The 25,877-nt window shown below is 47.1% G+C and overlaps 2 protein-coding genes and 1 non-coding gene across 3 annotated transcripts in view; 2 read left to right on the top strand and 1 right to left on the bottom strand.

Annotated features, from left to right (window-relative positions):
• Positions 1–5,286, top strand: part of LOC8053203 (DDB1- and CUL4-associated factor 17) — a 37,518-nt gene extending 32,232 nt beyond the window's left edge. Inside the window, exons 12-13 of the mRNA XM_029978394.3 lie at positions 2,206–2,364; positions 3,607–5,286. Coding sequence (XP_029834254.2) covers positions 2,206–2,364; positions 3,607–3,897 — 450 coding nt within the window. The 3' untranslated portion in view covers positions 3,898–5,286. The remainder of the gene's footprint in view (positions 1–2,205; positions 2,365–3,606) is intronic.
• Positions 5,287–8,474: 3,188 nt separating this feature from the next.
• On the bottom strand, positions 8,475–11,554 carry LOC115311907. Its single transcript, XM_029970774.3, has one exon. It carries the CDS (start codon positions 10,997–10,999, stop codon positions 9,746–9,748), a length of 1,254 nt encoding a protein of 417 aa, XP_029826634.1. The 5' UTR covers positions 11,000–11,554; the 3' UTR covers positions 8,475–9,745.
• An 824-nt stretch (positions 11,555–12,378) lies between these two features.
• Positions 12,379–21,842, top strand: LOC115318680. Its single transcript, XR_005718209.1, has 3 exons — positions 12,379–12,463; positions 20,763–21,083; positions 21,555–21,842. It is a non-coding gene; the product is annotated as an uncharacterized LOC115318680 (transcript).
• Positions 21,843–25,877: the final 4,035 nt, after the last annotated feature.

Genomic DNA, 25,877 nt, shown 5'->3' with positions numbered 1-25,877 from the left:
CCACTGTCTATACTTTCATAGGGAGCAGAGTTGTGCCACCTGTAGTATGGTGCCTGGAACGCGCCTCCGACTGGTGTGTTTACCGCGGCCAAAAAAGTGGTCCCTCGATTTCCGCCTGATGACGTCATAAAAGTGTCATGTTATCACCGATTGCGACCCTGGCGGCGTCCCAACAGTTGTGGTAAAAATAGCAGACGCCTGTTCTGCTGCAGGTCGCTTTTCATTGTGACAGTTCACGGAAGCTAGGGCAGCCGGAAGTTGGGACGCCTAAAGCGACGCCGTGACGACAGCGACACTCGCGTTCGCTCGTGCTTTTCGCCAGCATTTCTACGGCCAACCGCCAGGATCGCGACAGGCAACAGCATGATATTCGCGTCATTTGTTGCCACATTGGGACCACTTTTGATGTATGGGCGGGATAGGGCGCTAAACACGCCAGTCAAAGACGCGATCGAGGCACCATACCTGTAGCGCCCCCGCTTTGCGACTAGCGGCGAATGCCGAAAAGGCTCCAACTCTTGCACGGTGGACATACCGGGCATCAAAGAAAGCAGCAGTTTCGTTATATCTAGGCTATTTATCATGTTCAAACTGTTCTTTACATCATAGGTAAGCACTCTAAAAGCATTTGCATCACTTGGTATGGTCTGAGCGAGTGAAGAAGCCTTGTTTTGAGCTCAAACCACATTACAGTAGCGGAAAACAGAGCAGGCCCTGTTTTGAGTAGGCGGCAGTTCTGCGGTTCTGCTGCCGACTTTTTGTGGAGTTTCTCCAATTAACCAATGCAGTACAACTGCTTGCCTGGGGTCTGTGACATGCATTATGCAGTAATGATACACGAAAGCCTGCAGGTATGATGCTCATCCAGATCGAAATGGGAAGGGTAGGGATTTAATCCATGCCCGACTTCTGCAGCGCAACCTTTCGTTCCGTGTAGGGGTGTGTGAATACTCGAATATACAAATTCGAATCGAATAACAAGTTCCCAGATAATTCAATTCGCGAATCGATTTCCTAGTATCTGGTCACTCGAATATTCAATATATTCAGCCAAAGACACGCGGTCGGCGCAGAGCTGAAGAAAGAGCCATTTTTTCTCCCGATGTTAGCACAGTGATGTTAGACAGACCATGCGAGAGACACCTGTTGGTCCTATTATTCTACAGAAATCTAACACACAGGTTAGAAAGAAGAAAAGTAACAAACTCCACAAACCTTATAGCACGCAGATTTAATCATGGTCGTGACACAATCTAACCTTGAATCAGAACCGAAACATTCAGTTTGCGCTGCTTCCAGAGAATTGTTGCAAGGTTGGATTTCCGCACCATGCCTAATTCTTTTCACGAGTAAAGCCTCTCGTTTCAAATTGAAGCGTCGATGTAGAACACACTTGCCACACTCACAGAAATCGGCACTGCAAGATCACAAAAAGAAAACCACGTTAACCAGGCCGATGAAACCGGCTGAGTTGTCGCAGTCGTTGCTTTAGAACCACAAGCCGCAAGTTCGGATTCGAAACGGAACGGAAAAATAGTGTGCCTAGATTTGAGAGGGTTTCCAACCGTCCAATAGCCGCGTTTGAAATACAAACTGCAAGAAGGTTACGAAACGGCGAAAGCGTTGATCGGGCAAGCGTCGTCGCCCTTCCGATTGCTCGCCTTCTGTTACGTCAATTATCGCAGTAATATAACTTACCTCGCATAGCCAAGTACAAGAGGTGGGAGTGAAGCCCTTTCTACTGACCCGCAGCAGACACAAAAGTCGTTGTTTGCAGCGTTTCTCGTCCTCCGTGATACACTAAAGCTGTTTTTCAGGCTCATGCCAATGGTTACACCCAAAAAGCGCAGCACTCTGGCATCTGGGTCCCTTTCAAACGCCCGAAATGTTGCAAAAACGACGACTGGCTATACCACGCCAATGCTCCCGCCGCAAAGACTGGAACCTTTTGCGAAAGCGCGGGAAAATTTCGTTTACGCAATCACCGTGAGCCAATAGGGAGCGCGTATTGTTGGCGAACTCGAGCGTAGATCAATGGCGCTACTCTGCTGCGTACTGGAGCGTATACAGTGGAGCTACCTCCACCAACACACCCCCCTGTCCCTAGCTCTGCGACCATAGCTGTGCAAAAATAAAAATAAAAGAGGTTCGGAGAACAATCGCTTGGCGTTTTTCTGGCACTCCAATTACCATCTTTCCTCTCAGAAAAGCCTGCTTTCCGATGACTACGAGAACGAGCTGGAGCTGTACAGCGTCCTGGGCTTCAACCCTGTGGACGAGAGCTGCACGGGGAAGGTGGGCATCTACGACAATGACACGGGCGAGCAGATCAAGTGCTTCGAGCTTGGCATGAGCCTCGACGAGGTCAGTCTACCAGCCGACCTTTTGCGTGCTGCGGCCAGAGCCAACGTCTTTTAGGTGACGAGGGCAGAGGGCTGAACCGCTGCGTCGGCATTCGGCCAAGGCTCGTGCTTGGTCAGTGGGGACGCAATTCTCGGCCGAACGTTGACGTAGCATTCGTGTCCCGCATTTTCCTCTTTGTCTAAATTCGGCCCCCTGTCTTCGTTATTCGGGAGGTGTTGCAGGAGAGCCCTACTACGTAAATAGAGTGAGTTTAACAAAATGAGAAGCGAGGGTCTGGCTGAAGCAGCAGAGCCACCACCAGAGGCACATCTTACCCTTACGGTTACATCTGTGAAAGGTACACAAGTGTAGTGCTAGGATGTCTTCGTGTGCACTTTGCATAGGGTGGTGACATCTGACCACCTTGCTCATGTCGCTTCTTTCTTAATGTGAGACGTTTTCAGGCTAGGTTTTTGGATTGGGTGAAGCTACAAAAAGCGTAACCGTGAGTTGGTGGAGTTAGCACCGGTAGCTCTTACTCCAACTGACTCTAACTAACTCTAACTCTAAACCACTAGCGCTATGCCAAGAACGTTTCGCGTAGCAACACAATTGTGGGGTGATTTGCGATACATTTTTCTTTTTTTTGTTTCTGGTCACGGGGAAGAGTGTCTTTCCGACATGAGCTCTTGGCATCAAAATGTGTTACGGCGACATTTTGTTTCCCAGTAGTATTTTTTTGCATTTTGCCCACGAGCGCACCCCGTCGGCATGGGGCACTTACGAAAATTGACATTGCCTTAAACAGAAGAACATTGAGGCACTCTGCATGGTGCAGGCCGCTTTCGATTATTCGGCGATTGGAAACGGCTGCTAAAGGCGATGAGAACTCACGTAGGGTTATACTACTCATCCTCTACTCCGGCGATGTTTGAGGAACTGCCCGAGGCTTAGACTTACTGCATGCCACCACTGTCGGGAAATCATCCACCGATTGCATTTTGCTGGAACGTTTGCTTATGGGCGAGCCTATTCTACGTGTGGCCGGCGAAGTTACCTCATTGTTCCGCTGGCCATCCGAATTAACGTCCTAGTTTATCGCGATGCTTCGAGTGGTCCTTAAAAATGACTAGACGTAACCTCCAGCCCAAAACAAGTAAAATTATCTGCATTACGTCGTGTTTGTATGTGTATGTAACCAAGCGAAGCTCGTCACTGTGCAGTTTTTTGACACGTTGTTGCCAATTTGTGGAAATCTCCCAGCTGTGCGACTACACCCTGACTTTGGACCTGGACAACCTGGTCGTCCTGGCGAAGGACGAACGCCGCAACTTCTCTTGTTTCCTCTACCGCCTCCACTTCCCGGGAAAAATGAATAACCGTCGTTCGAAGCGCCAGCCGCGCATCAGTGTGGGCTTGCGCCGTTCTCTGCGGAATCAGAACTGCGATGCGAGTTCCAGTGGCAGTGGCAGGAGGAGGAACGAGAACAACAACCACCACGGCTTTGCAATGCCACCTCCTCCGTGCGACAGGGTCTTTCAAACAAAGCGCTGAACTCGGGGGGTGGTGCCACCAATTGACACTGCGGCACGGGCGTTTTGTGATTTGCTTGAGTTCCAGTCGAGTTCCTTTTGAAGTTTGGGCCAGTTGTTGTGGAGGCCTCGATTCACAAAGTGAGTTGAGGCAACATATTTTTTGTGTGTGTGCACGCGTGTGTGTGTGCGCCACACATGTGTATGCTACACGTGTGTATTCATATATATTAGCTTTGAGCTTGTTTCTCGTATGATAATATGTGTACATGATGTCTCGTTAATACCCCTCTGTATAGACCAAAATATTGGAGGCAAACTGGCAAAAAATGTGCATATTTGTCTCGTTAGTATGGGCAACTCACATTATGAAAAAAGTTTGGAGGGAAACAGAGGTGTCTATATTAACGACTGTAGATGTTAACGAGACATGAAAGTGATCTACAGCTTGCAAAGACCACTTTGCAAGCTTCAGACCACAGAACAGCAGGGAAGAAAAAGACTATTCTCGTTGGCCAGTCCTTGCTGCTGTGAGAGCATTTACCAGGTTGGTTGTTGCTTGCTGTAACTTCTGTTTTTCTGATGAAAAAAAAATTAGATCAGGAAAGTATACTTTTTTTTCTCTAGAACTTTTCTAGCTTTGTTGAGGATAACGAGTATGCAAAGAAGGTGGATGTGATTAAAGTTTTGAGTTGCTACACGAGTCTGAAAAAGACAGATGTTGTGCAGTTTGCTAAACCAGTATGTATGGCAGCATAATTTGACTTTTGTCAGCAGTGCAACTTTGTATGATACGAGGTTACCAAGTGTTTTTATTTTCAACATTTGTCAGTTACCTATTGTATGCTTGTCACCTTTTACTTTCTAAAGAGGGATGAATTTCATGCTACATTTCGTTACTTTTATAACCTGTAATCCAGTTGTGGGAAGTGTTTGTTTTATAATTCTGAAGGTAAAATGTCTATGTTTAATATTGGAAAACCTTTGCCGATCCATTTGATTGTGCATCCCTTAGTCAATTATTTTGAACAGGCCCCTTTGCATTTTTGATACCGGAAAAACATTCACCATTTTATTTGATTGCACGTCCATCCATTAGTCACATATTTCAAACGGGTTCCTTTATTTTGTAGTCGTCCTTGAAATTTCTGTTGAGGCTGATTTGCTGAGCTATTGTCCAAGGTACTGTGGAAATCTCGTTTATGGCAATTATGATTTTTAAAACTTGAACTAGCTGGAATGTGTCTCAGTACAACTGAAAGTTTAATCCTTCAAGCAAACAGAGAAAAGGAGGACGATTGTTGCCTGCAAGTGTTGTCTTCAGTCAAGTCAACAGCTACAGGTTACTGCTTTTCCTGCATTTGCGACTGTAGAAAAATAGGCGGCGATTAAAATCACTTTTTTTGAAAAACTAGGTTTTGTGTTCTTTGACATGCCAATATTGGAGAAGGTGTTTGCTTCACTGCTTGAAGTTCAGTTTTGAGATTCTTTTTTGATGATCATACTTTTTAGTCAAACAATGTTTCATTGGCCCTGCGCTCACAAACATTATTCAGTGGTAAAGAAAAAAAGAGTATAATGGGCCAGTGAACGGAGTGCCATGAAACTATTTACAAAGGTATCTTTAAATGGTGTATTTATCACACTAAAATTTCTAAAAAGGTTTTTGGAAAAAAAATTTAAAAATTCAAATTCCTATGCACAGGGAGAAAAAAAAATTACTGCATCTCCGCGTGGTGAATGATGTTGATTGAGGCGAAGCTCTGGTGGTGCTGATGATACTGATGTTGTTTATAGGTAGTGCTGATGGTGCTGATTTTTTTTTATTGCTCATAGGTAGTGCCGAGTTCCGGGTTGCATTTCGACTTCATTATTACTGCTTTATGGTCGGCGAAATGCAGAGCCAGTGGTTCTTCTAGCGGATCAGCTTGGATCCGCTAGAAGCCATGGGAACGCATCTCCACCGCTTAAGTCAACGGTCCATGACAGAAAAAGAATGTGTGGTATGGAACGTGGTTATATACGCATTTGAGCATTTGACCGCAGCGCCCTCTTGGCTATAAACGTTGAGCCAATGCGTGCAAAGTTTAAAGCGATTATATACGCATTTGACCGCAGCGCCCTCTCCTGTATAGACGTTGAGCGGCTACATGCAACGTTTCATCCAAGACATCCCCAGCTCTTGAGTTACTACCACATCTCAGAGCCGCCTACTCGTCCTGCAGTTGTGGCCGAGTGGTTAAGGGCAATGGACTAGAAATCCATTGGGGTCTCCCCGCACTGGTTCGAATCCTGTCGACTGCACAAACATTTTTTCTTTTTTAAGAAGACAGATGGGATGGCAATCGATGCGACCACAGACGCCGGACAAGGCTAGACCTTAAGGAGCTTCGCCCCTAACAAAAAGAGACTGTCTTGTTGATGCTGCTACTTGGTCAGATCTGCTTTCGAGTGTTTATCTCGAAGAAGCTTGTTTTTGTTCCATGTGGTGCCACCTGTGTGTGGTAGCATGAACCAGGCGGTCTGTTTGTTTTTATCCCTATGCATAGGAATAACATGTTTTTCTTGCATTTTCCTTTCTTTAGAAACCTCGCAAAATATGATTACGATAAATGCTCCACTTAAAAGGATGGTGAACCGAAATTTGGATTTCAGAAAACAATGCAGTAGCTATAGGCGCGACACTACAATCCGTATAACACTATACTCGTAAGGCGATATCTTGAGTGGATAACCATATTTTGGGAAAAACTGGTAGAGAATGAACGAGGCCGACAAGGCGCTTGATGTGAACATATCTAGTTTCCTCCTCTTTCCGCTTCGCCCCCTCAAGGCGGCGAAAACGCGAGGCCGTTCTCTCTTCTTTTCGACTCTAGAAGACGTCAGCATATCTGTCAAATACGCCTCCTTTTTTTAGAAAATACGGTCATCCGTTCAAGATATCGCTGTATGAGCGATGTTTTGGTGTTTGTAGCATCCCGTTGCACGCTTTTGTCGCCGTGTTTTGTGGAATCCAGATTTCAGTTCACCATCCCTTTAAAGGAGCTGTGCAACAATTTCAGGGCTTTGCTTAAATAATTGTGGAAATTGATGCCCGACACTTCTGAAGTAAACTACAGAAAACAGATTTTGTCTGGATACCCAAGTTTTTATTTAAAAAAAAAAAATGAAAAAGATCCAGGTTTTTTCCACCTCTCAATTCGTACATCGTCTTTCGGGTCATGTGCGCAGTGACGTCGCTAGGATAGGCGCGGGGTTCCGGTAAAGTTCTCTCTCTAGAGCCATCAGTGAGCAGCGAGAACTCATCCGCTCGCGACCGCATGACCACACGCTGGCGGGCGCAGCGCGAACAATGTGGTGAAAGGAGGAAAGTCTCATCCGGGTCTGGCCATACCCGTCCGGCCCTGTCCCTTTCCCCCTCCGGCTTCTGGCGGCTGTTCGCGGTAGCAGATAGATCCGACGGTTTTGTGGACCTAGGACAGATGGCGCCACCAAAACTCTGTATAATAGAAGTTTTGTCAATGATACCAGGTTTTTGACGCATTTATATTTATGTTGGAACGACAAGATTTATAGAAAAATAACCTTTTATCGAGCAGGTATTCGCACAACTTGCTATGTGTCTACAAGACCTCCATTGACATCATGCCGCGTGTTGCTCATGGCCGCCGCTCGCAGCTGCGGGTCGGGGAATATTTTAATTTTTGCCTTGTTTCGATGAAAGGAGGTGTTTTCTGTCGTTTGTGACAAGGTGAACAATGTCAAAAGTAGAAGATGCCAATTATTTCAACGTTAAAATTGTTGCACAGCTCCTTTAAAGACACCTTTGCAAAGAGTTTCACTGCAATCCATTCATTAGCCTATTTATATGGTTCTTTTTATGACCGAACAGTACTCGCAAACACCCTGTAATTCATCTCGTTCATTATGGAAGATGTATAAATTCCTATACAAAAAAGTCCGAGGACACCTAAGCACTTACGAGTTGTGGATGCGAAAGCATGAATGTCGTTCTTCCGCTCCCTTAGTTCGTCTGCGGCGTAGTGGCATGGACAGCCACATGTTGCCGGCAAACGGCCGAGCGTGCACTTTCATAAAGTGACTGCGCTGCGGTGAGCTCGGCACAGCGCAGCCACTTCCTCTTACCCTCCTCTTACCGGCAGCCGTGCAGCACAAATGAGTGTAACTCACCTACACCAAACACTTCCATGCCACAAAACCTGCCTGTTATGTAAGTCGCTTGCTGTATGTAGCCTTGTTTACCTATAGCAAGCCAAGACTATTTACCCTTGTGCACCAAAGGAAATCTCTCTTTGCACTGACGTTCTTTGGAAGAGATTCGACTCCAAAAGCAAAGGGGATGCACATTGCCGATGGCATTCGCTAAACAAAATTGCGTACAGGACTAGGTTAGGCATGTTTGTATATCTGATTGTTTTAGTGAATAGGGACACTTCTCCGACATAGTGGAACAATAGCCTACAAACAAGACACCACAACGTCCACGAGACTGCTTCTGCATCACCACCATTCTTCTGGTTTTTTGCGCTCAAACATTTGGGGAACATCAAACACAAGTAGGAATATATGGGTCGTGACTGTGGCCTTTTAACATCACGTTTATTGTTAATTCAAAATGAGAACTGTGTCCAGAGTAGAGTGAGGAGATCATATCTGTAGAACTACAACTAACCAAGAGGTTCCAAAACTATTAAAAAAAAAAGGAATAGCTGCCACAATAACGTTCTAACAATTTCTTGGCCATACTTTCCTACACAGGTTGAATCATCGCAATACATAACAGCAAGTCTTCCTGCGGGCGATGTTCGCTGGCTGCCATCGCCAAGCCCGTTGACAGTGAGCACATACTCGGAGCAACCTTCCATAACGCTACTAGCGGAGTTGCACCAGGCGAACATTTAAATAACTGTTGCCGCAAACATGACAAAATTAGTTGGAAAAAAATTTTTTGTTGCCAGAAGCACATGGAAGCCTAAAAACAGCAAGGTATCTTTCCGCATCTAAAAGCAATTTAGCAAATGCTTGCCTCGGTGAACCAATCTTTTCCAGGTTCAATTCACACTATCCAGCTTGCCACTCTTAACATTCATCGAGTTACAGTTTGCTACCAGTATCTACTCAGCAGCAGGGGCATAGCTAGGGCAACCATTAAATACTACTCGCACACTACAGCTCGGCTGCGTGTAAACTTCACCAGTGATATGGAAAATAGTCTTCTACAATGCTACGGTATTTTTCTATTTTCTTCCACAAACATAATGTCCATAATTTAACCTAATTACACCGCAGATTATGCAATGAGGCATCACTTGCATGTGAGATGATAACTAATGCATTTGCAAACTTGTATGGCCTACTGAACATGCAGTGAATAGAAAGTTTCAAAGAAAAGTTAAAACAAACAATCTGGCAGAGTTTACACAAGTCAGAACTCAGAAGTGGGGATGCACAGTTAAAAACAACGGTCTTATTGCGGCTAAGCGGCGACAATAACAATGTGGCTCTTGTCACGAGCCACATTGTTATTGTCGTCGCCGCTTAGCCGCAATAGTCTCAAACTGTGATATACATTTTTGTCTGTCCTCACACCCCTTGAATTTTAGCCCAAAAAGCTGCCAGAATCCCTCGAACACTGCGACACATTGACCTTATTGTAGACAAATTCGCATTGCTTTTCAGACCAAAGTCTGCAAGGTATGGCGGCATTCACACTAAGTGGACACTACTTGTCACTCCGCTTAGCACCCCCAGCATCCCAATGCCATTCAGAACCGCCTCCCGAGCCCATCACAAAAGCAGCCGACCCATCGGGCTGCACTTTCCGACAACGTTGAGCCATCCTCTGCCAGCTAACTGTCCAAGTTGTCGGAGTTCAGCGACTGCAGGAACTGCGAGATGGCAACCTGAAATGACTCGGCAAACGACTGCATCAGGCGACGCCTCTCGTCCTCCAGCAAGCTCTTCTGTTGCGTCGACTGGCGGGAGAGCACATCCTGCACCGCCTGCGCAATGTCCTCTCTCGTCAACAGACCCGTAGCACTCGCACCTCCGGCAGGTTCTCTCTCCAGGGCAGAAACATTCGAGACCTTGTTGCAAAGCTTTTCCAGAGAAGCCTCGATGCCGGCCAGTCTGTCCTCCATGCTGGTGCGCGAGTCCGAACAGCCTTTCGCGTTGGGTTTCATGTCGCCCGAGGTGTCTGCTTCGCGATCAGTGTCGCCCAGCTGGACGCGCTCCGCGAGCGACCGTGTCGCGCGCTCGTGCGCCGCCAGGGTGTCTCGAATCGCCTCCAACTCGCGCACGATGTCCTGCGAGTGCCGGTCGCTGCGCGACTCGCGTTCCCTCAGTTCGCGGAGTTGGGACTCGAGCTCGCGCACCCTGCTCTCGCTGGCCGACAGTCGACGCGTCAACGCCGCGTTCGATTCGCGGAGCGAAGCCGCCAAGGTGACCGCGTCCGCGCCCAAGGCCGCGTCGGGCATCCAGTCTCGAGCGGGAGAGCTGTCACGCGCCGTGCAGGACGCTCGATTACTCCGGGGTAGCCCTGAAGTTCGCTGAACATTTGCAGCAGCCATGCTGGCGAGCGTGCCGGGTTCGGCGCCGCCGCGACCGTGCGTCGAGCCTCGTAAGGTCGGTCGGACTTCGGCGATGTGGTCTCGCGGAGCGCCGCTCGAAGATGACGCCGATGACGACGTTGACAACGCTTGCATCGAGTGTCGCAGCTCGGATTCGACAGCCATGTCCGGGAGAGCGCCGACTCGTTGGTGGGAACCGGGAATGAAGTTGAGGAGGTTGACGTCGTCGTTGTTGGATCCGCTAGCATGCAGAGATACATCCGGAGGATTCTGGTTTCGGGAACGGGAGCCCGATGGATTGTCGGCTTCGGGATGTTGGGGTAGGAGGCCGTCGTTGGCGATGTTGTTGGCCGTACCGCCGGGGCTCGTGCGTACCCGGATCAGATCGGGGAAAGTGGCCCACGGAGAAGGCGCCGGGTGAGCCACCACGCCTCCGACGGCTCCTTCGAAGCCCTCGAACTCACCAAACTCGTTGTCGTCGCTGTCCGCGGCACGCTGATTGTTTGCGGGGTTGTCCGCGTCGCGTCGAGACATCTTGAGAGCAATGCCGATCACTTGCCCGTCCCCGAGCTGCGAGTCTCGTCTCTCGACGACTTGGGTGTTAGTTGGTTGCACGGCGACTTGCAACGCGGTCCTGCGGTTGTTGCATCAACCTTTGACTTATCAAATTCTGTTTCTAGACTCGAAGAGCGGGCATCGTTGAAACCCAGCTTTTGACGCGTCAATGTGCGAACTGAGGCCGCTGAACTTTCAATGAGCGTAGCCAGCGTAGCTGCAATCGACACAGCGGGACACCCGTACTCTCCGTACAGTCATCTTGAACCCTCTCCGGATAGATCCGCTTTTGGAGTACAAGCGTACAAGTTCTGTGAATCGTGACTCACAATTTGTAGCTTTGCTGGTTCGAGGGCAGTCTGCAAACTGGCGACAATAAAGCGTATGTAACGTTTGATCGTTCAATGTGTACTCGCTTAGCTGCTTTGATGGTTTTGTTCAAACCAACTTAGTCGGACTCACTGTGGTCGGACTCTTCGCACAAAGCAGTGCGGGCGTGCGGGTTGCGGCTAGTTGCGGCGCACGGGCGCACGTGACTCCTGGCGCTACAGGCGGTAAGTGCCAACGTTTACCACTACTACTAGATGGCGCAAGCTACCGTTTTTTATACTGTACAACTAGTGATTGAGGTGAGGAGTGGAGGAGTGAAAGCAAAGCGGTCTTTCTATTCATCTCATCACTCATCCACCCGCGGGGGCTACGGCCGCTTCCCAAGGTGCGCGAATCCGAAACAAGCCCTGGTCTCTTATTCTAATTTAGAAAAAAATAAGAGTAAAGCTATACGCACTCCGGAGTGCGCTTCGCGCGGAAATGGCTATACGCACTCCTCCGAGAGATCATGCCGCTCGGGCCACCCTTTTCGAACGGCGCGTGAATCACTGGGGCGCTCGTTAACACAGCCCCCCGCCTGCGTTCACGCCGCTTCGCGGCGACAGTATCGGCTGCTAATTACTAAGCGTAACCAGTACACGCCGCTTCGCGGCGTCCAGCCGGCAATCCAAGCCCCGCTGTCCCCGATCGCACCTCCGGAAAGGGAGTCCGATACCATTTAGTTCTGCAAAGTTTCTCGACAACATTCGATTTTTTTTTTTACTGTTCATTGCAAAAAAGGAAATGTCGTAAATATCGCCAAATGCCTCAACAAAACAAAATGTTTGAGAAAAAGAAAAAAAAAAAGTAGGCCCACCGCGGATCGAACCCGCGTCCACTTGCGTATGAAGCGGACACCCTAACCACTACGCCATGGCACCGCTTAGGAAACTCGTTGTGTCCACTCTTTTTGTAGGAGAAAAGCGGAGTGCGTATAGCCATTTCCGTCCGAAGCGCACTCCGGAGTGCGTATAGCTTTACTCAAAAAATAAATCGGAATATGGTAAAAAGTTGACACCTCTGCAGCATCTGTTACACCGTGTGAAGCGTGTGCCATGGTTATGAGAGTCCCTGGTAAGTTGTTCGATCATCGACGGAACGTGCGATCCGCGGAAGCTGCGTGCCGGCTGTTGCTTGGCGTTCTTGGCGTTGAAGGGTTGCAATCGTTTAAGCCTAACGGCCTAATGTTGCAAATAGATTTTTACCAGTGCTTTTGTGTATCGATCGCCTGCTTGCTCTTCTCTCAGAAGCGAGCGAACTCATCGGTGTCTTCTGGCTTGCCGAGTCATTAACGTGAAGCGCAAACAACCTGAAACTAGGCGCTAGAACAACCAACGGCGCCCATTCAATCCGCCGGGAAGAGCGCAGAGTCGTGGCTTTCTCACCCGTTCCAAATGTTTGAGTTTACTCCCCTGATCGCTTCCATAGAATGATCATCGCGTGAGCAAGATAGGCACGCTTCCGGGTTGTCGGCTCAAGCATTTACATGCGTACGGGCCTTTCTGCTTCGCCTCGCACGCCCTCCAGGAAACGGCCTGTTCCTTGTGTAAATAAAGTGTATTATTATATTTTTAAATATTAATATTGATTCTGATAAATCCAAATCTTTATAGGTAAGCGAACATCACCTCTGCCGAATGTTTTTCGCCTAAATGATAATTATAATATTGATTTGCGCTCAGAGACGCTGGTGACAGCAGAAAGACCGAAGGTCCTCCTTGCCAGAGGCTTGGAACACCAAAAGGGGAGAAAAAGGGAGAAGAAATCAAAATTAGTATAATATATATGCAAATTTGGTTAGGTTTCTTCAGCAGGTGCACACAGACAATAAGGTAGTTGTAACATGGGAAACAGAAAGAACACAACCTGCAGCAATAAAAAGGGCTCAGGCAGGGCTGTCTACTGTCACCTCTGCTCTTCACGATATATTTCAGTGAAATGGAAAATAAATTAAAACAGAGCAGCTTAGGTTTTGACGTGAGTTATATATTCCAGGACTGATGGATGCGGACGACATATTTCTCATGGCAGGTTTATCGGGATCCATTACAGGAACTAGCTGGAATATGTGGAGAGAAAGAGGACATCTTGGGTATGAGTTTTAGTATTGACAAGTCTTGAGTTATGGTGTTTAACAATGAAAAGGGGGAACCCCTGTGGATACGAGATTGCAATAGACCATGTAGGGAAATACAAATATCTGGGAGTCTGGCTCAATGACTGAAGGAAATATCTAGATGAACATGAAGATAATATAATTAGGGGAAAAGAAATTAATTTATTGTGAAGCTCAAGGCACTATGGAACTATAATAGTTATGAAGTGGTCAGGGGTATATGGAAAGGAGTGTTGGTACCAAGACTGTCTTTTGGCAATGTGGTACTATGCATGAAATCAGAGGTTCAATCAAGATTAGAAATTCAACAAAGAAGCGAAGGCAGATTGGCACTGGGAGCACATGGAAAGACACCAAATGACGGAGTAGAGGTAGACATGGGCTGGTTGTCTTTTGAGAGCAGGGAGGCAATTAGTAAGTTGCAATTTTAACAAAGGTTAACGGAAATGGATGATACACCGTGGGCATGGTAGGTATTCAAGTATTTATGCATGAAAAGTTTAAACACAAAATGAACAAACCGAATCCAAAAGCTTACATTTAAATACCTGCACACTAGTGATGGGGCTGAGCAGACTACTTCAGTGGAGAAGGGAGTTAAAGAGGCAGAAAGAAAAATGTGGGAGATAAAAATGCAGGAAAAATCAGTTCTAACAATGTACAGGTCACAAAAACAGGACATAAGAAAGGAAAATGTGCTTGAGAATGCACTGGGAAGGTTTTATTGTTTAAGGCGAGAATGGGAGTTTTGAGGACGAGGACGTATACGGCTAAATTTCAGGAGACAGATACATTATGTGCCACCTGCCATAATGAGAGCGAGACACTAGAGCACTTGGTTTTGAAGTGAACAGGGCTCCGCCCTGCCCTCTCTGAAGGCGAAACCGATTTTGCCGGGGCCCTGGGTTTTGCTGGCGACAATGGAAGGATGGAAGAGAAAAGAATTACAGTCGCAAAAGGCGATTAGAAGATTGCTGGAAATTATCTAGGAAAAATTGAATTATGCGCAACTAACTAGTACAGCTGCGGACAGGTGTGACAGAGGAAAATTGGGACTCCCTCCCGCATGGCTCCGGCCCAAAGTCTCATCCCTCTCTCCAAGTGGTTCCAGTGCTGGGGTAACGCTGACAAGGTTTGACCGGAAGAAAATTGGCGACTCCTCCCTGCGGGGAAGAGACGGGGAGGCGCCTCTTTTCTGTTTGTGTCCGGTGTACTCTACAGCCAAGAGAAACAGGCCTATTCCCATGAACTCCTACCTAACTGCACATGGAACCGTTATATGGAGTATGTCGGAGAGTACTTGTTGACAGACTCATCACGACGGGTATCGATGTTCACTTTTCTTTTGGTGGGTGCCAGCGTTCCCGTTAACACGTGTAAAATGCAAGCGTGCAAATGTTACGTGCAGGTAGATGGTTTCTTGTTTTGTTCTTTTGCTTTGTAAAGTATCATTAAGGTTCCACTTAGCTTCTTCCAACAGGATTGGGCGTCAAAAATTGATGTTAGTTTTATAAAGATACAATCAGCATTTATCGATAGGTATTCTTTTTGTAGGCGTGACGCCGATGCACAAAACTTACAGTAAGGTTATCTACAGAAGTAAACAGCTCTGTGCAAAAACATGCAAAAGCACAGTTCCATTGGACGCAAGCGGTTTGCTCGAGTCTTTCCGATTGTTTGTGCATTTGGGAAGACATTTTTTCCCATCAATATTTCAAAATAACAATTTGGCAAGCATTTCCAAATGAATGGTAGATCGCATTAGTATCAGTCCTCATCTTGGACACTACGGCCATAAATCACGGCTATGGTGGATCATACTTCTTATCCATTGTATTTTGTGACGTCGCTGTAAGCAGGGGCAGAATGAGAATGGCAGGGCGCCTTTTTCCGACGAGCTCTGGCTGCGCGTGGACACTCAAGGGTCACAAGACGCCAAAGTCTTGCGGAATTCAGGAACCTCACGCTGAAGACCTCCCTGCCGTTGTCGTCCCCTCGGTTGCTGTATTCATTGTTAAGAATGCAACGGGCCTCTCCGTGACGGCAGGAATTCCTGCACGCCGCCATCCATCGATTGGGGTGCAGGCGCGAATGGTGTGCCCCACACTGAGCAGCGAGCGTTAAGGTGCCACGGTGCACGCTCTTAGACTGGGAGCGTGAATCATTGAGTGGTGACAGAAATAGCCGTCTGCAAACTCAACCCAGCCACACGAATGATAACACCTTTGACAAATTGGCCCACGCCAGTCGCTGTTAGGAACCAGCTATTTATGTTGCGCTAAATAAAAACCCGGAAGTTTCAAGGGGGGGTGGGGGGGACCTGTATTGGCAGTGCAACATGTGTTTGAGTCTGTCGGTACAAGCAGTCCGTGACTTGGAATGTCTGAGCCAAGTTGTCTTGCTTCCTGGGAGGCGCGAATGAAGTCCAATCGTGCACGTGTAGAGTCCTCTAATTCCTCTCTCCTAGTAGATCCTTTGCGAAGAAGCATGGAGCGGCGTTTGTGGTGCCAGAAGGAATTCTATTAAAGTTGGGTAGGACTGTTGTAGTAGACGAGAGAGGCGACCTTGAAGACCACGGCAGACAGGCGAGGGCAGACGAGCAACTGCCCTACCCTCTCGCTGTCTTCAGTGTCACGTGGTGGATACTGCGGGGGCAAGGGGGAGCGGAGCGTATGGCACTTCGCCTGCAACGTTTCTGGATTTTTGCAAAAGGTCTTTCGCACTGCTTGTGTTTTGCTTTGCCTTGTTCTGCTTTTGTTGTGATGTGTTGTGCAATTTTGTTTGTTTTCTTATTCACAAGTTCCTGAAACATTACAGAGAGACATAGAGAATTAAAAAAAATTTATATATTTAAAATATGGAAAGAAATACATTTAGTAAGGTTTTTCAAATGCATATTGCTTGCAAGTACATTCTTAAAATCATCTGCATCTTCACTTCTTGCAATGGGATTTTGAAGGGGGGAGGGGAGGAGAGGAGAGGGGGGGAGGAGATGAGATGAGATGAGGTGAGGTGAGATAATTTTGATTTACTATACACTCCGTGCGACATGACTGGCGCGCCGCCGCGCAGCCGTTACCGAAGGTAGGCTGTGAGAACCCCACAGAAAACGAAACCACGCCACGTACGTTGGTACGCATTGAAGTTGGAGCGGTGCGGTTGCGCTGGGTTCACAGCATGAAGTGCTCCCGGTGCTGCGTCATTAAGTACTTCTATAGTTATGCGTCGTATCTCGTGGGGACAAAGTTTTACAGTTTTTCACCTCGCCGATGTTTTGTGGGACAGTGACAACGATGGACCCATGCCGTACTACGGGAGAAATTTAGTCTCCCGATCATATCTGCCACTGTGTCGGCACGGCTCACATAGTCTACACTGCCGCTTCGCGCTCCTCGTTTGTTTTCGTACCAGTGACGCCTACATATGTTAGCACCGATGGGACGAACTGAAATGCCATCCCACACTCGCTGGTATGTGGTGCCAATTTCGTTAGAGGAATACCCTCCAAAGAAGTTTTGTCCCCTTTGTACGTGTCGATGATATTTCCGCACAAGAATGGCACGCAATCTACACTTCATGTAGAAGGATTTAAACGGTTAAAAAAAAGACAAATATGAATCTAAGGAAAACTACAGTGAAACTCGGAATCACTGGAGAATCGACGATTGAGTATGGAAGTTTATGTGGTGTGCTTTCTTTTTTGATCAGCCTCCTTTTGGATGTGAAAACGCTGAAACCCCGAGTTCTATAGACATTTTTTGTCTCGTCTTTAAACCTGCCTATCACAAAGTTGTTCGAACTGGAAGTACCGTCCACTGGTCCCTTCCTACCTGTAAAGTGTGCACCTCCCATGATGAGTGGTATTATCTTGACAGCCTTTGACGGTCAAAACTGGTTCCCATTTAGTTACGCCGCCCAAACTAAATTTCCACTTGGTTTCGCTATGCCACCTCCTTTTGGTATAATAAGTGTTGTGTCAAGTTACGGTCATGTCAAAGTACCTGTGTGCCGAAAATCAGCACCTCGCGCAACAGGTTATTACACAACAGCTGACCGCAAAAGCCTTTGACGGCCAAACCGTATGTTGGCCGACAACTTTGTTTTCTGGGCTTTAGAACCACCTTTCGTAAAGTTGTTTCAATTGAGAGTACAGTCCACTATTCCCTTCCTACCTGTAAAGTGTCCACCTCCCACGACGAGTGGTATTCTCTTGACAGCCCTTTCATGGTCAAAACCGGTTCCCATTGAGTTATGCCGCCCAAACCAAATTTCCAGCTGGTTTCTCTATGCCACCTCTTTTTGGTATAATAAGTGCTGTATCATGTTACTGTCAAGTCCAAGCACCTGTGTGCCCAAATCTGCTTTTTGCACAGCCTGCTATAACACAATATTTTGGGTCCAATATTGGATATCCCGTACAGCTTTATTTCTTTATTCGTTAGAAACATAACTTTCACACCTGCTGTCTTAATGAAACTTGGCACACTTCGTGCACAAACTTAGTGAACATCTCACTCGCCTCCAAATATCACCGTTCCAGCAGTCCCATTTACAGCGACGAGCGAAACAAATGTTCCACTCGTAGCAATTATGGTGGCGGCCGTCTTGCTTTTCGGAAAATTGCTCCAACCCCTTTTTCGCGTTTTTCAAAGCGCCCCCTATAGTTCCCGTTAGGAGCGTATGAGGCATGAACAAATAAAATATTGACATTGGCAACCTTATATCCATGATCTGCATGTGTTAATAGGTCATGCTAGAAGGGACATGGGCGTACCAACGGGGGGGGGGGGGAGAGGGAGGAACACAGGACGGCGGGGCGGGGCGGGGGAAACACAGGACGGCGGCGTCCAAGGGATACCAAGGGCACTGACCCCGAAGGCCCTATAAGGGGGGGGGGGGGGTCTGGTTTGCCCCCCACTCAAACAAGTTGGTACGCCACTGAGAAGGGGGAAGCATAGTGGTAAATGTTGGGAAGCAAACGTGAACACAAAAACTGTTAATGTAATGGAAGATTGGGTAATGATAATGCGCTTTGCAAGGCAGTAACCAGCATAGCCAGACTTTCCTTTTGGAGGTTTGTTGGAGGGGAGGAGGGCCAAGCATACATAAAACAAAATAATTGATTGCTATATTACGGACTTTTTAATATGAATTGCACATATGCACATAAAAAAAATAAGTACACTTTCTCCATGCTTACGCAAAGGTACAGTGTTGCACCGGAGACGAGAGGGCGGACAGTGGCGTGATTTCAGTACATAGTTTTTACGCTACTGTCGCAGTGATTATGAATAACGTCCTTGAAATGTGCAGGCTAGTCCATGCGCAATTGGAGGAGGGCCTGAAAATATGGCCCCAATCTTGGGATAACACGATCAAAGAAATAGTTCCTCAGAAAAAAAGAGACAGATTGCTAAAACCTTCAGGGGGTGTTATGTGAATTGAACAGCCCCCTTGGCTATGCCCCTGGATGTAACATTAGCAGTGCTATCATCATTAGGAAGTACGAAGCTTTTAAGTTAGTTTTGAAAGGATTCCGACAAGTCAATGAGGCATCCAAGAATGGAGTTTCAAAAGTGAAGCAGCATACTTGAATTGTGGTTAAGGTTTTATATCAAAGCAGTTTAAGAGAGGAAAGAGCAAAATCTCGGTTAAGAGATACTGTTTTTGTCGAAGGAGACTCTGCCATCATTTGGAAAGCCCAATATTGCCAAACATACTCAATGAAGAAATAAATTGGGCTTGTGGGTGATCTCAATGACATCCAGACACTGTTGGATATGTGGAATCTCATGCACATTCAGATCAACTCCAACTTTTTACAACTCTCCACTTTTTTTTTTTTTTCCATGTGCTCTAGTGTTTGCTGCATACAGTGCTTTATCTGCTTAATAGAGTGCCTTTTTCTTACCGAACAGTCAACTTTTCATAAAAAGGAGAATGGAGCAACCTACAAGTGCTCTATTTATATTTAGTTTTGCTCGTTCAAGAGTTTATTTATTTTTTAAATACCTTAGAACCCTGGAGTCAGGGTATTACATAAGTAAGGGGGTTTACAGAACATGTGATGTTAACATTTTGTGGTACAAGTCAATGTCTTGAGTGGAGACAGTGAATTTGGGCAGGCCATTCCTGTCCACGGATGTCGCCAAGAAAAATTATTTAAAGAATGCTGTATTTCATAGAAGGGTGGTGAGCTGATGTAGTTGGTAAGCATTATATATGGTTAAAGTCGGGGAGCAACGGGAAGAGACTGAAGAAGAATACAGTTCAGCATCTATCCTGTCTTCTGTATTCTTTTGGTTTCCTCACGTTGCTTGCTGACTTTAATATAGTGCTGTATTTGGGGTAGGAAGAAGATCAACCCGAGCGGATATGCGATGAGGTGGCAAGATGAATGAGCTATGTAGGTGTTAATCGTAATAAAACCTGCAAAAAAGGCAAAGTTGAGCAATACACCTGCGTGAACATAAGGAGTCAAAGGTTTTTTTTTAAGTTCAGTGATGGAAACAAACCTGAAGTACTGAGACATTATAAAGCGAGCTGCACGGTTGTGAGGTGATTCTGTGTCAGATGCAAAGTATTTAAGTTGAGGGTCCCAGACTGGTGATGCATATTATAATTTTGGGTGTACTAATGTGACGTACGCAAGGCGTTTGACAGATGAGGACGCGAGACGAAGGTTATGGTGTAGAAAACCAAGAATGGCAGTTTGAGTTTGGAATAGTGCTATTAATAGGAGTTTTCCAGGAAAGTTTGTGAGAGTGAAATGAATGCCAAGAAAACATGAAGATGTTGGCCAGTTCAAGAAGAAAAAAAAAAGAGCCACGAATTCAAAAATTTTTGGGAAGACATTTGGACTCAAGTTGTATTGAATATTTTCGGACGATGGGGCATCAAGTTCACCCAAACTTTTTGCTGCTTTTTAATGCGGAATATCTTTAAGGGCTGGGATACCCTGGCAAATGTGACTTGATGCCACGAAAAAACCTTCACATGCCCGCCAAACTTGACGGACTTATCTCCCTTGGAATCGGGACAGAGTTGACGTGACACCAAGACTTCATATTGTGGCATCAGGTGCCACAATGGCTTGACACCATACTGTCCCAACCAGGTCGTCGGTTGTGGTGTCGCACGGTTGTGCACTGTTTGCGTGTCAGGCTAACTCTTGCAGCTTAAAATGCAGCGTACACTCTGTGTCTCCGGACTTCATCCATAGGATTAAGATGCACTAATTTTGTTTCTTGTGCGCAGCCTTCCGCAGGCCGCCACGACCCATGTTCCGAGGCATGTTTCCCCCTCCCCCGTACGGGGGCTTTCCCCCCGGGCCACCACACCCCAGGTTTGCCGGACCCCCTGTGGTTCCTCCCCATCCTCCGGCGGTGTTCTCCCCCATGGTGCGGGCCCCCATGGGGGTCTTTGGACCTCCTCCCCCGCCTCCTGGCCACTTCCTGAGGGCCCGGGGGGGCCCGGGAGGGGCCATGCGTCCCAGGCCCAGCTTCCGGCCCCCCAAGTTTAGCCCCTACCCAAGCCCGAGCAAGCCCAAGGTCGAGACGCCCAGTGGGGACGCAACCAGTGAGTCCATGCTTCCTCCGGTGACTCGTACTCTCTGAACAATCTGAGCGGCACAACTAGGGAATGAAAGATTGCTGCCAAAATCAATGCAAGTTCCACATTTTAGGTGCTTGTACCGACTTGCAGCTTGGGAAAGCTGCAAGGCTCTGGTTCTGAGTCCTGATTCACGAAACGATCTTACGCCACAAATGTGCGGACGACAAAACACGAGAACAAATTCGGATTCACAAAATGAAATCATTGTAGGTTTTGCGCAGGTTAGGATGGAATCCTACAACGGCTCCGGAGGTGTCTTGCGCACTTTTTTACGATCAAATCAACATGACCAACAGCGTTGCTCAGCTATTTGGTCGCGACGACCAACAGTTATAACATAATCGCTTGTTTCAAATTGTCGATTTTACCGAAGTTCAACGTAGTCCCGATAAAAATGCGTGCATTTTTAACCGGATTATTCAAAATGTATTTCAGGATATCATCCCTTCGGGACCCCATGACGCGTGTGCCCGCGGCATACTACACGGACACTTGTGTCGTATGGGAGATTGGGAGTGTTAAACGAAAGTCGCTTAGATCTGCGACGTTGAGAAAAGTGGCCGGCCCAAGTCCGAAATCGCCAAAGAATTCGACATTCCGGCATCAACTGTTCGACACTGCCCACCATTTTGCAGAACAAGCAAGGCATATTAGATGGGTTCGAGAAGTTTCTCGTGCAGGAGAAAGCGCACCCGTGACCCGAAGATAAAAGATCGCCAACTGCTTCGAGTGCGTCGGATTTATTTGTCGAGCACGCTTGCCGAGCCGGCGCTCGATTTTCATAGCTGCAACAATCTCTACAGGAGTGTGTGAAAACATGTTTGCAAAGCCACCGCGAATAACTTTGATTCCTTCACGCTTGTCGATGTGGACGTTCCCGTTGTTGCTCCTGCCACGGATGCTGTGATCGGAGACCTTGCATGTGGCCATAGTAAACATGAAGCGACGTCGGAGAGGCACCTCAGGAAATGCCGACCACTGCGGAAACGCGAAACATCCTACGGCTGCTTTGAGACAAAGTGGAGCGCAGTGGCGGTGCTGGAGCGGTTCGAGAACTGATGCCCGGATGAAATGATCGGCAAACTCTACTTACCGTATTTACTCGCACAAAGAACGCTTTCGCGTAATGAACGCACCCCCAAGTCGGCTCTCAAAATTTCGACTTTTTTTTCACTGGCGCAATAAACGCACCCCCACCTCCGATGTCAAAATTTTGACCCCCTTCCCCCACGCGCGCGAAATGAACGCACTTTTCTATCCTGGTGCAGCGAGGTCGCGAATGCATGGGCGGCGTGGGCGAACAAAACGCCTTGCATAAGGCGTTAAAAAAAATTTGCAAAGATACAACGAAGCAAGAAAAAAAAAACATGAAAAGGAGCTTTTTTTTTTTTTTTTTTTTTTTTGCACAGCGCAGTCTGGGTTTGCGCGCAAGGAGGTAAGAAAGAGAAGCGGAGAAGCGCTCTAAAGCGCGATCCAAACCAACGCTTCTTTTTGCGCCTGTAGGTCGTGCGGCTGCGGATGTGACGCATTTCGTGGCGTTTTTGCTGTTTCCGGGCGCGCTTTCTGAGTCAGAACCGTGCGCTTTGGTTTGGACGGGCGAAACTTCGGGCGAGCGCGCACGCGCGCACGAGCGCACAAGCAAGGTGCAACTGCGGCAGACTGGCCGGCCAGACGGCGAGAGAAAGGGAGAGAGAGAGAGAGATCGCGTTGTCATGTTGGAAGAGAATAAAAGGGGGGGGGGGGGGGAGGAGAGGGCAGCCAGACGGCGAGAAACGCGGAGCCGGAACTAGCTTGCCCTCCACCGATTGGCCGGGAGACAGGAGCGTCCTCCTGCGTCACCGCGCGTTTTTGTGCGCGTTGAGAAGAAGTTGAAATCAACCAACTTTCTTGTGCGCGCCCGGAAGGAGCGAAGAAGCGGCGCGACGTCACGAAAATACGTCACATCCGCAGCCGCACGACCTACAGGCGCAAAAAGAAGCGCCTGCGAAAGGCGGCAAAAAGAAAAAAAAAAAAAAAAAACACCCAAGGAACTAAGAGAAAACAAAAACACAGAGGAGCTTTTTTTTCTTTTGCACAGCGCAGTTTGGTTAAGGGGGTCGCGTGCCGCGCGCTAGGAGGTAAGAAAGAGGAGCGGAGAAACGAAACGGCTTAGGAAAGGCGGCAAAAAGAAAAAAAAAAAAAAAAAAAAAAACAACAACAACTACGGAACTGAGAAAAAAAAAAAAAAAAAGAAAAAGACGAGCTTTTTCTTTTTTTTTGCACAGCGCAGTTTGGTTAAGGGGGGTCGTGCGTCGCGCGCCGCGCGCAAGGAGATAAGAAAGATAAGCGGAGAGCCCTCGCCTAAGCAAACAAAACAGCTTGCCAGAGGCTGAAAAAAAAAAAAAAAAAAAAAAAAAAACAACCAAGAAACTAAGAAAAAAAAAGATTTTTTTTTTTTTTTGCACAGCTTAGTTTGGTTACTGGGTCGGGCGCGCGCGAAGAGATAAGAAGTTACTTCGATTTCTTAAGGTAAAAGGTCCGTTCACTATGTTCATTATGCGAGTAAATACTGACGCAAAAATTTTACTTGGCATAATGAACGCCCCCCCCTAACTTTGCATCGATTTTTTCGGAAAAAAGTGCGTTCATTCTGCGAGTAAATACGGTATTTCTTTTCATACTCAGTAAAGCTGCCGCGAGTTGTTCCTAACCGAGGTTTGTTTGATTAAATATACATTCAGAGTGTTCCGCAGTGTTCCCGTCCACCTTCGAGGCTGCTGGCACTGTTTTGTTGGCTCTATCGTTTTTATCGAATTACCACTTATATTAAATTTTTTGCCATCCTGTTGAGTTCGTTATAACGAGGAATTATTGTACTTGAAGCCGACCACGATGAACATGAATGCTGGATCCACAACGTCCGGAAAGAGCTACGACGGCAATGATCCCACCGACTGAGCAACCGCCGAGGGCGATCTTGGCAAGCTAGGCAGCATATGTACCTAGCGAGGCACTCCGACCTGCTCCGACAGTCCCCGGCCAAAACTGTCTGCCCATGACAGACTGGCTTGCCGAATGGTGTTATGCCCGTGCGACCCTTGTGGACCCCTCCCATATGAATGGTGATCGCCGAACTCAATTTTTGATTAAGAAATCAGTCTCATCCTCTTGTTTTCCGAGGCAGCAGTGACAAACGCTGTTGTCGAAAAGGGATTCTCTTTGATTCTATCTCATTGTTTTGTGCGATATAAAGCTCAAATGAACGCCGTATGGATTACCTTCGCAACATATGGTACGTGCACTTTGTGATTAGTATGCCATTTTTATTCTGACTCAGCGGTATGTCAACGCCGTCGAGCTAGAACAGTTCGTGGGAGCTGCGTGATGCCGGTCCAACTGCGCGAATCCAACGCTTCATTTAAACGCACGCGATTGCTCCGAGTGTGAACGCGTAGCTCTTGCTGGGCACTCTCGTAGTTCAAACATATCCTCTTGGTTGTCGGCTTGTTCCCGCATCTCTGAGGCCACAAAAAACTCCGCGGCGATTTGTTTCTATCTGCGCCTGCGCCACTTTGCAGACAAACGACAAAGGCCGTCTTCTTTTAGCATAGATGACAGTTGTGTTGACTTAGTAGTGATCGAGCTCGTAGCAGTCTACAAAAGCAGCTGCCTCGGCGTTCGGGCCTGTTTAAATCGTCGTGGTGTCGACATTTCACTGCATGGACACGATTCCCAGACAAGCGTTGGCGTAAAGGTCACCTGTGTTTGGTATTCAAAATCCATGTGTTCTGAACCATGGCAAGCTCACCGATTGGTTGTTTGTGTTGCCGAAGACGCTGTTGCCGTAGCAACAGCCCACTCTCGCAAGGATCGGTAGCTTGCGGGACACCGGAAGTTCTAGTTTTTCTGTCTGAGAACGTCGCTTTCCTCAGAACGTGTTCGTGAATATAGATTTCTCCTCTTTTTACGGTGTTCTTAAGGGGATACTGGCAAAGTATTTATGCTCGCCAAGGTTTTTATTTGTACATTACATATGAGAGCCCAACCATCTAGAACACAATTTGCGGCTCGAAATTAATTTTCTTTCTGTCCGAAAACCGACGATCAAGAACTGGCCAGTTTGAGTCGCGCTCACTATCTCCATGGTGACGGGCCGTTTTCTATGGTTTAGACACTACCACCAAAGATAGTCGAGGTCATGGGTCATCGAAGGCCAACACTCAATACTAAAAATATACAAGAAATAGCATACCCATTTTTTGTAACTATAGACGCTTCGCAGCAGCTGTGCATGGACGCCGCCATAACTGACCTTCAGATTTTGTTTCCTCTTATTTCGTTTATTTCACTTCATCATTACCATAGCAGGCCAGGTTATTGCCACATTAGATTCAACTGTGTCCTTTTCTAAAGCATTGGCTTTTGTAGAGGATCGTTAACTACCGTTTCAGTTGCTCGGCATCTTGGTAAGACAAGAGAAGGTCAGCCATGGCGGCTGTAATTTGGCGCGTGTGTAAAGCGTCTATACTAAAAAACTGCATATACGTTAATTGGAAAAAAAAGAAAAAATGTTGCATGGTTACGTGATTTCTGCAAACTTCCTCCTTCTCTATATTTCTTCTTCCTCCCCAGTCCGATTTCGGCTTCAAACAGTTGCATATTTGGACTTCATTAAAAATATACATAACGCCGTAGCAAAATATTGACTGGGTGGTCTTCTGACACCATAATAAATCGCCTTACAAAAAATTTTAAAAATTTTTGGAGGGTTTGAGTGTT

The sequence above is a fragment of the Ixodes scapularis genome, unplaced genomic scaffold (genome assembly GCF_016920785.2).
Source record: "Ixodes scapularis isolate PalLabHiFi unplaced genomic scaffold, ASM1692078v2 PGA_scaffold1__304_contigs__length_218370807, whole genome shotgun sequence".
Classification (NCBI taxonomy): domain Eukaryota; kingdom Metazoa; phylum Arthropoda; class Arachnida; order Ixodida; family Ixodidae; genus Ixodes; species Ixodes scapularis.
This window is presented reverse-complemented; position numbering and strand designations above follow the sequence as displayed.

Excerpts from the sequence above, each read along its gene's own strand:
- LOC115311907 (XM_029970774.3), bottom strand. The coding sequence starts at position 10,999 with ATGTCTCGACGCGACGCGGACAACCCCGCAAACAATCAGCGTGCCGCG.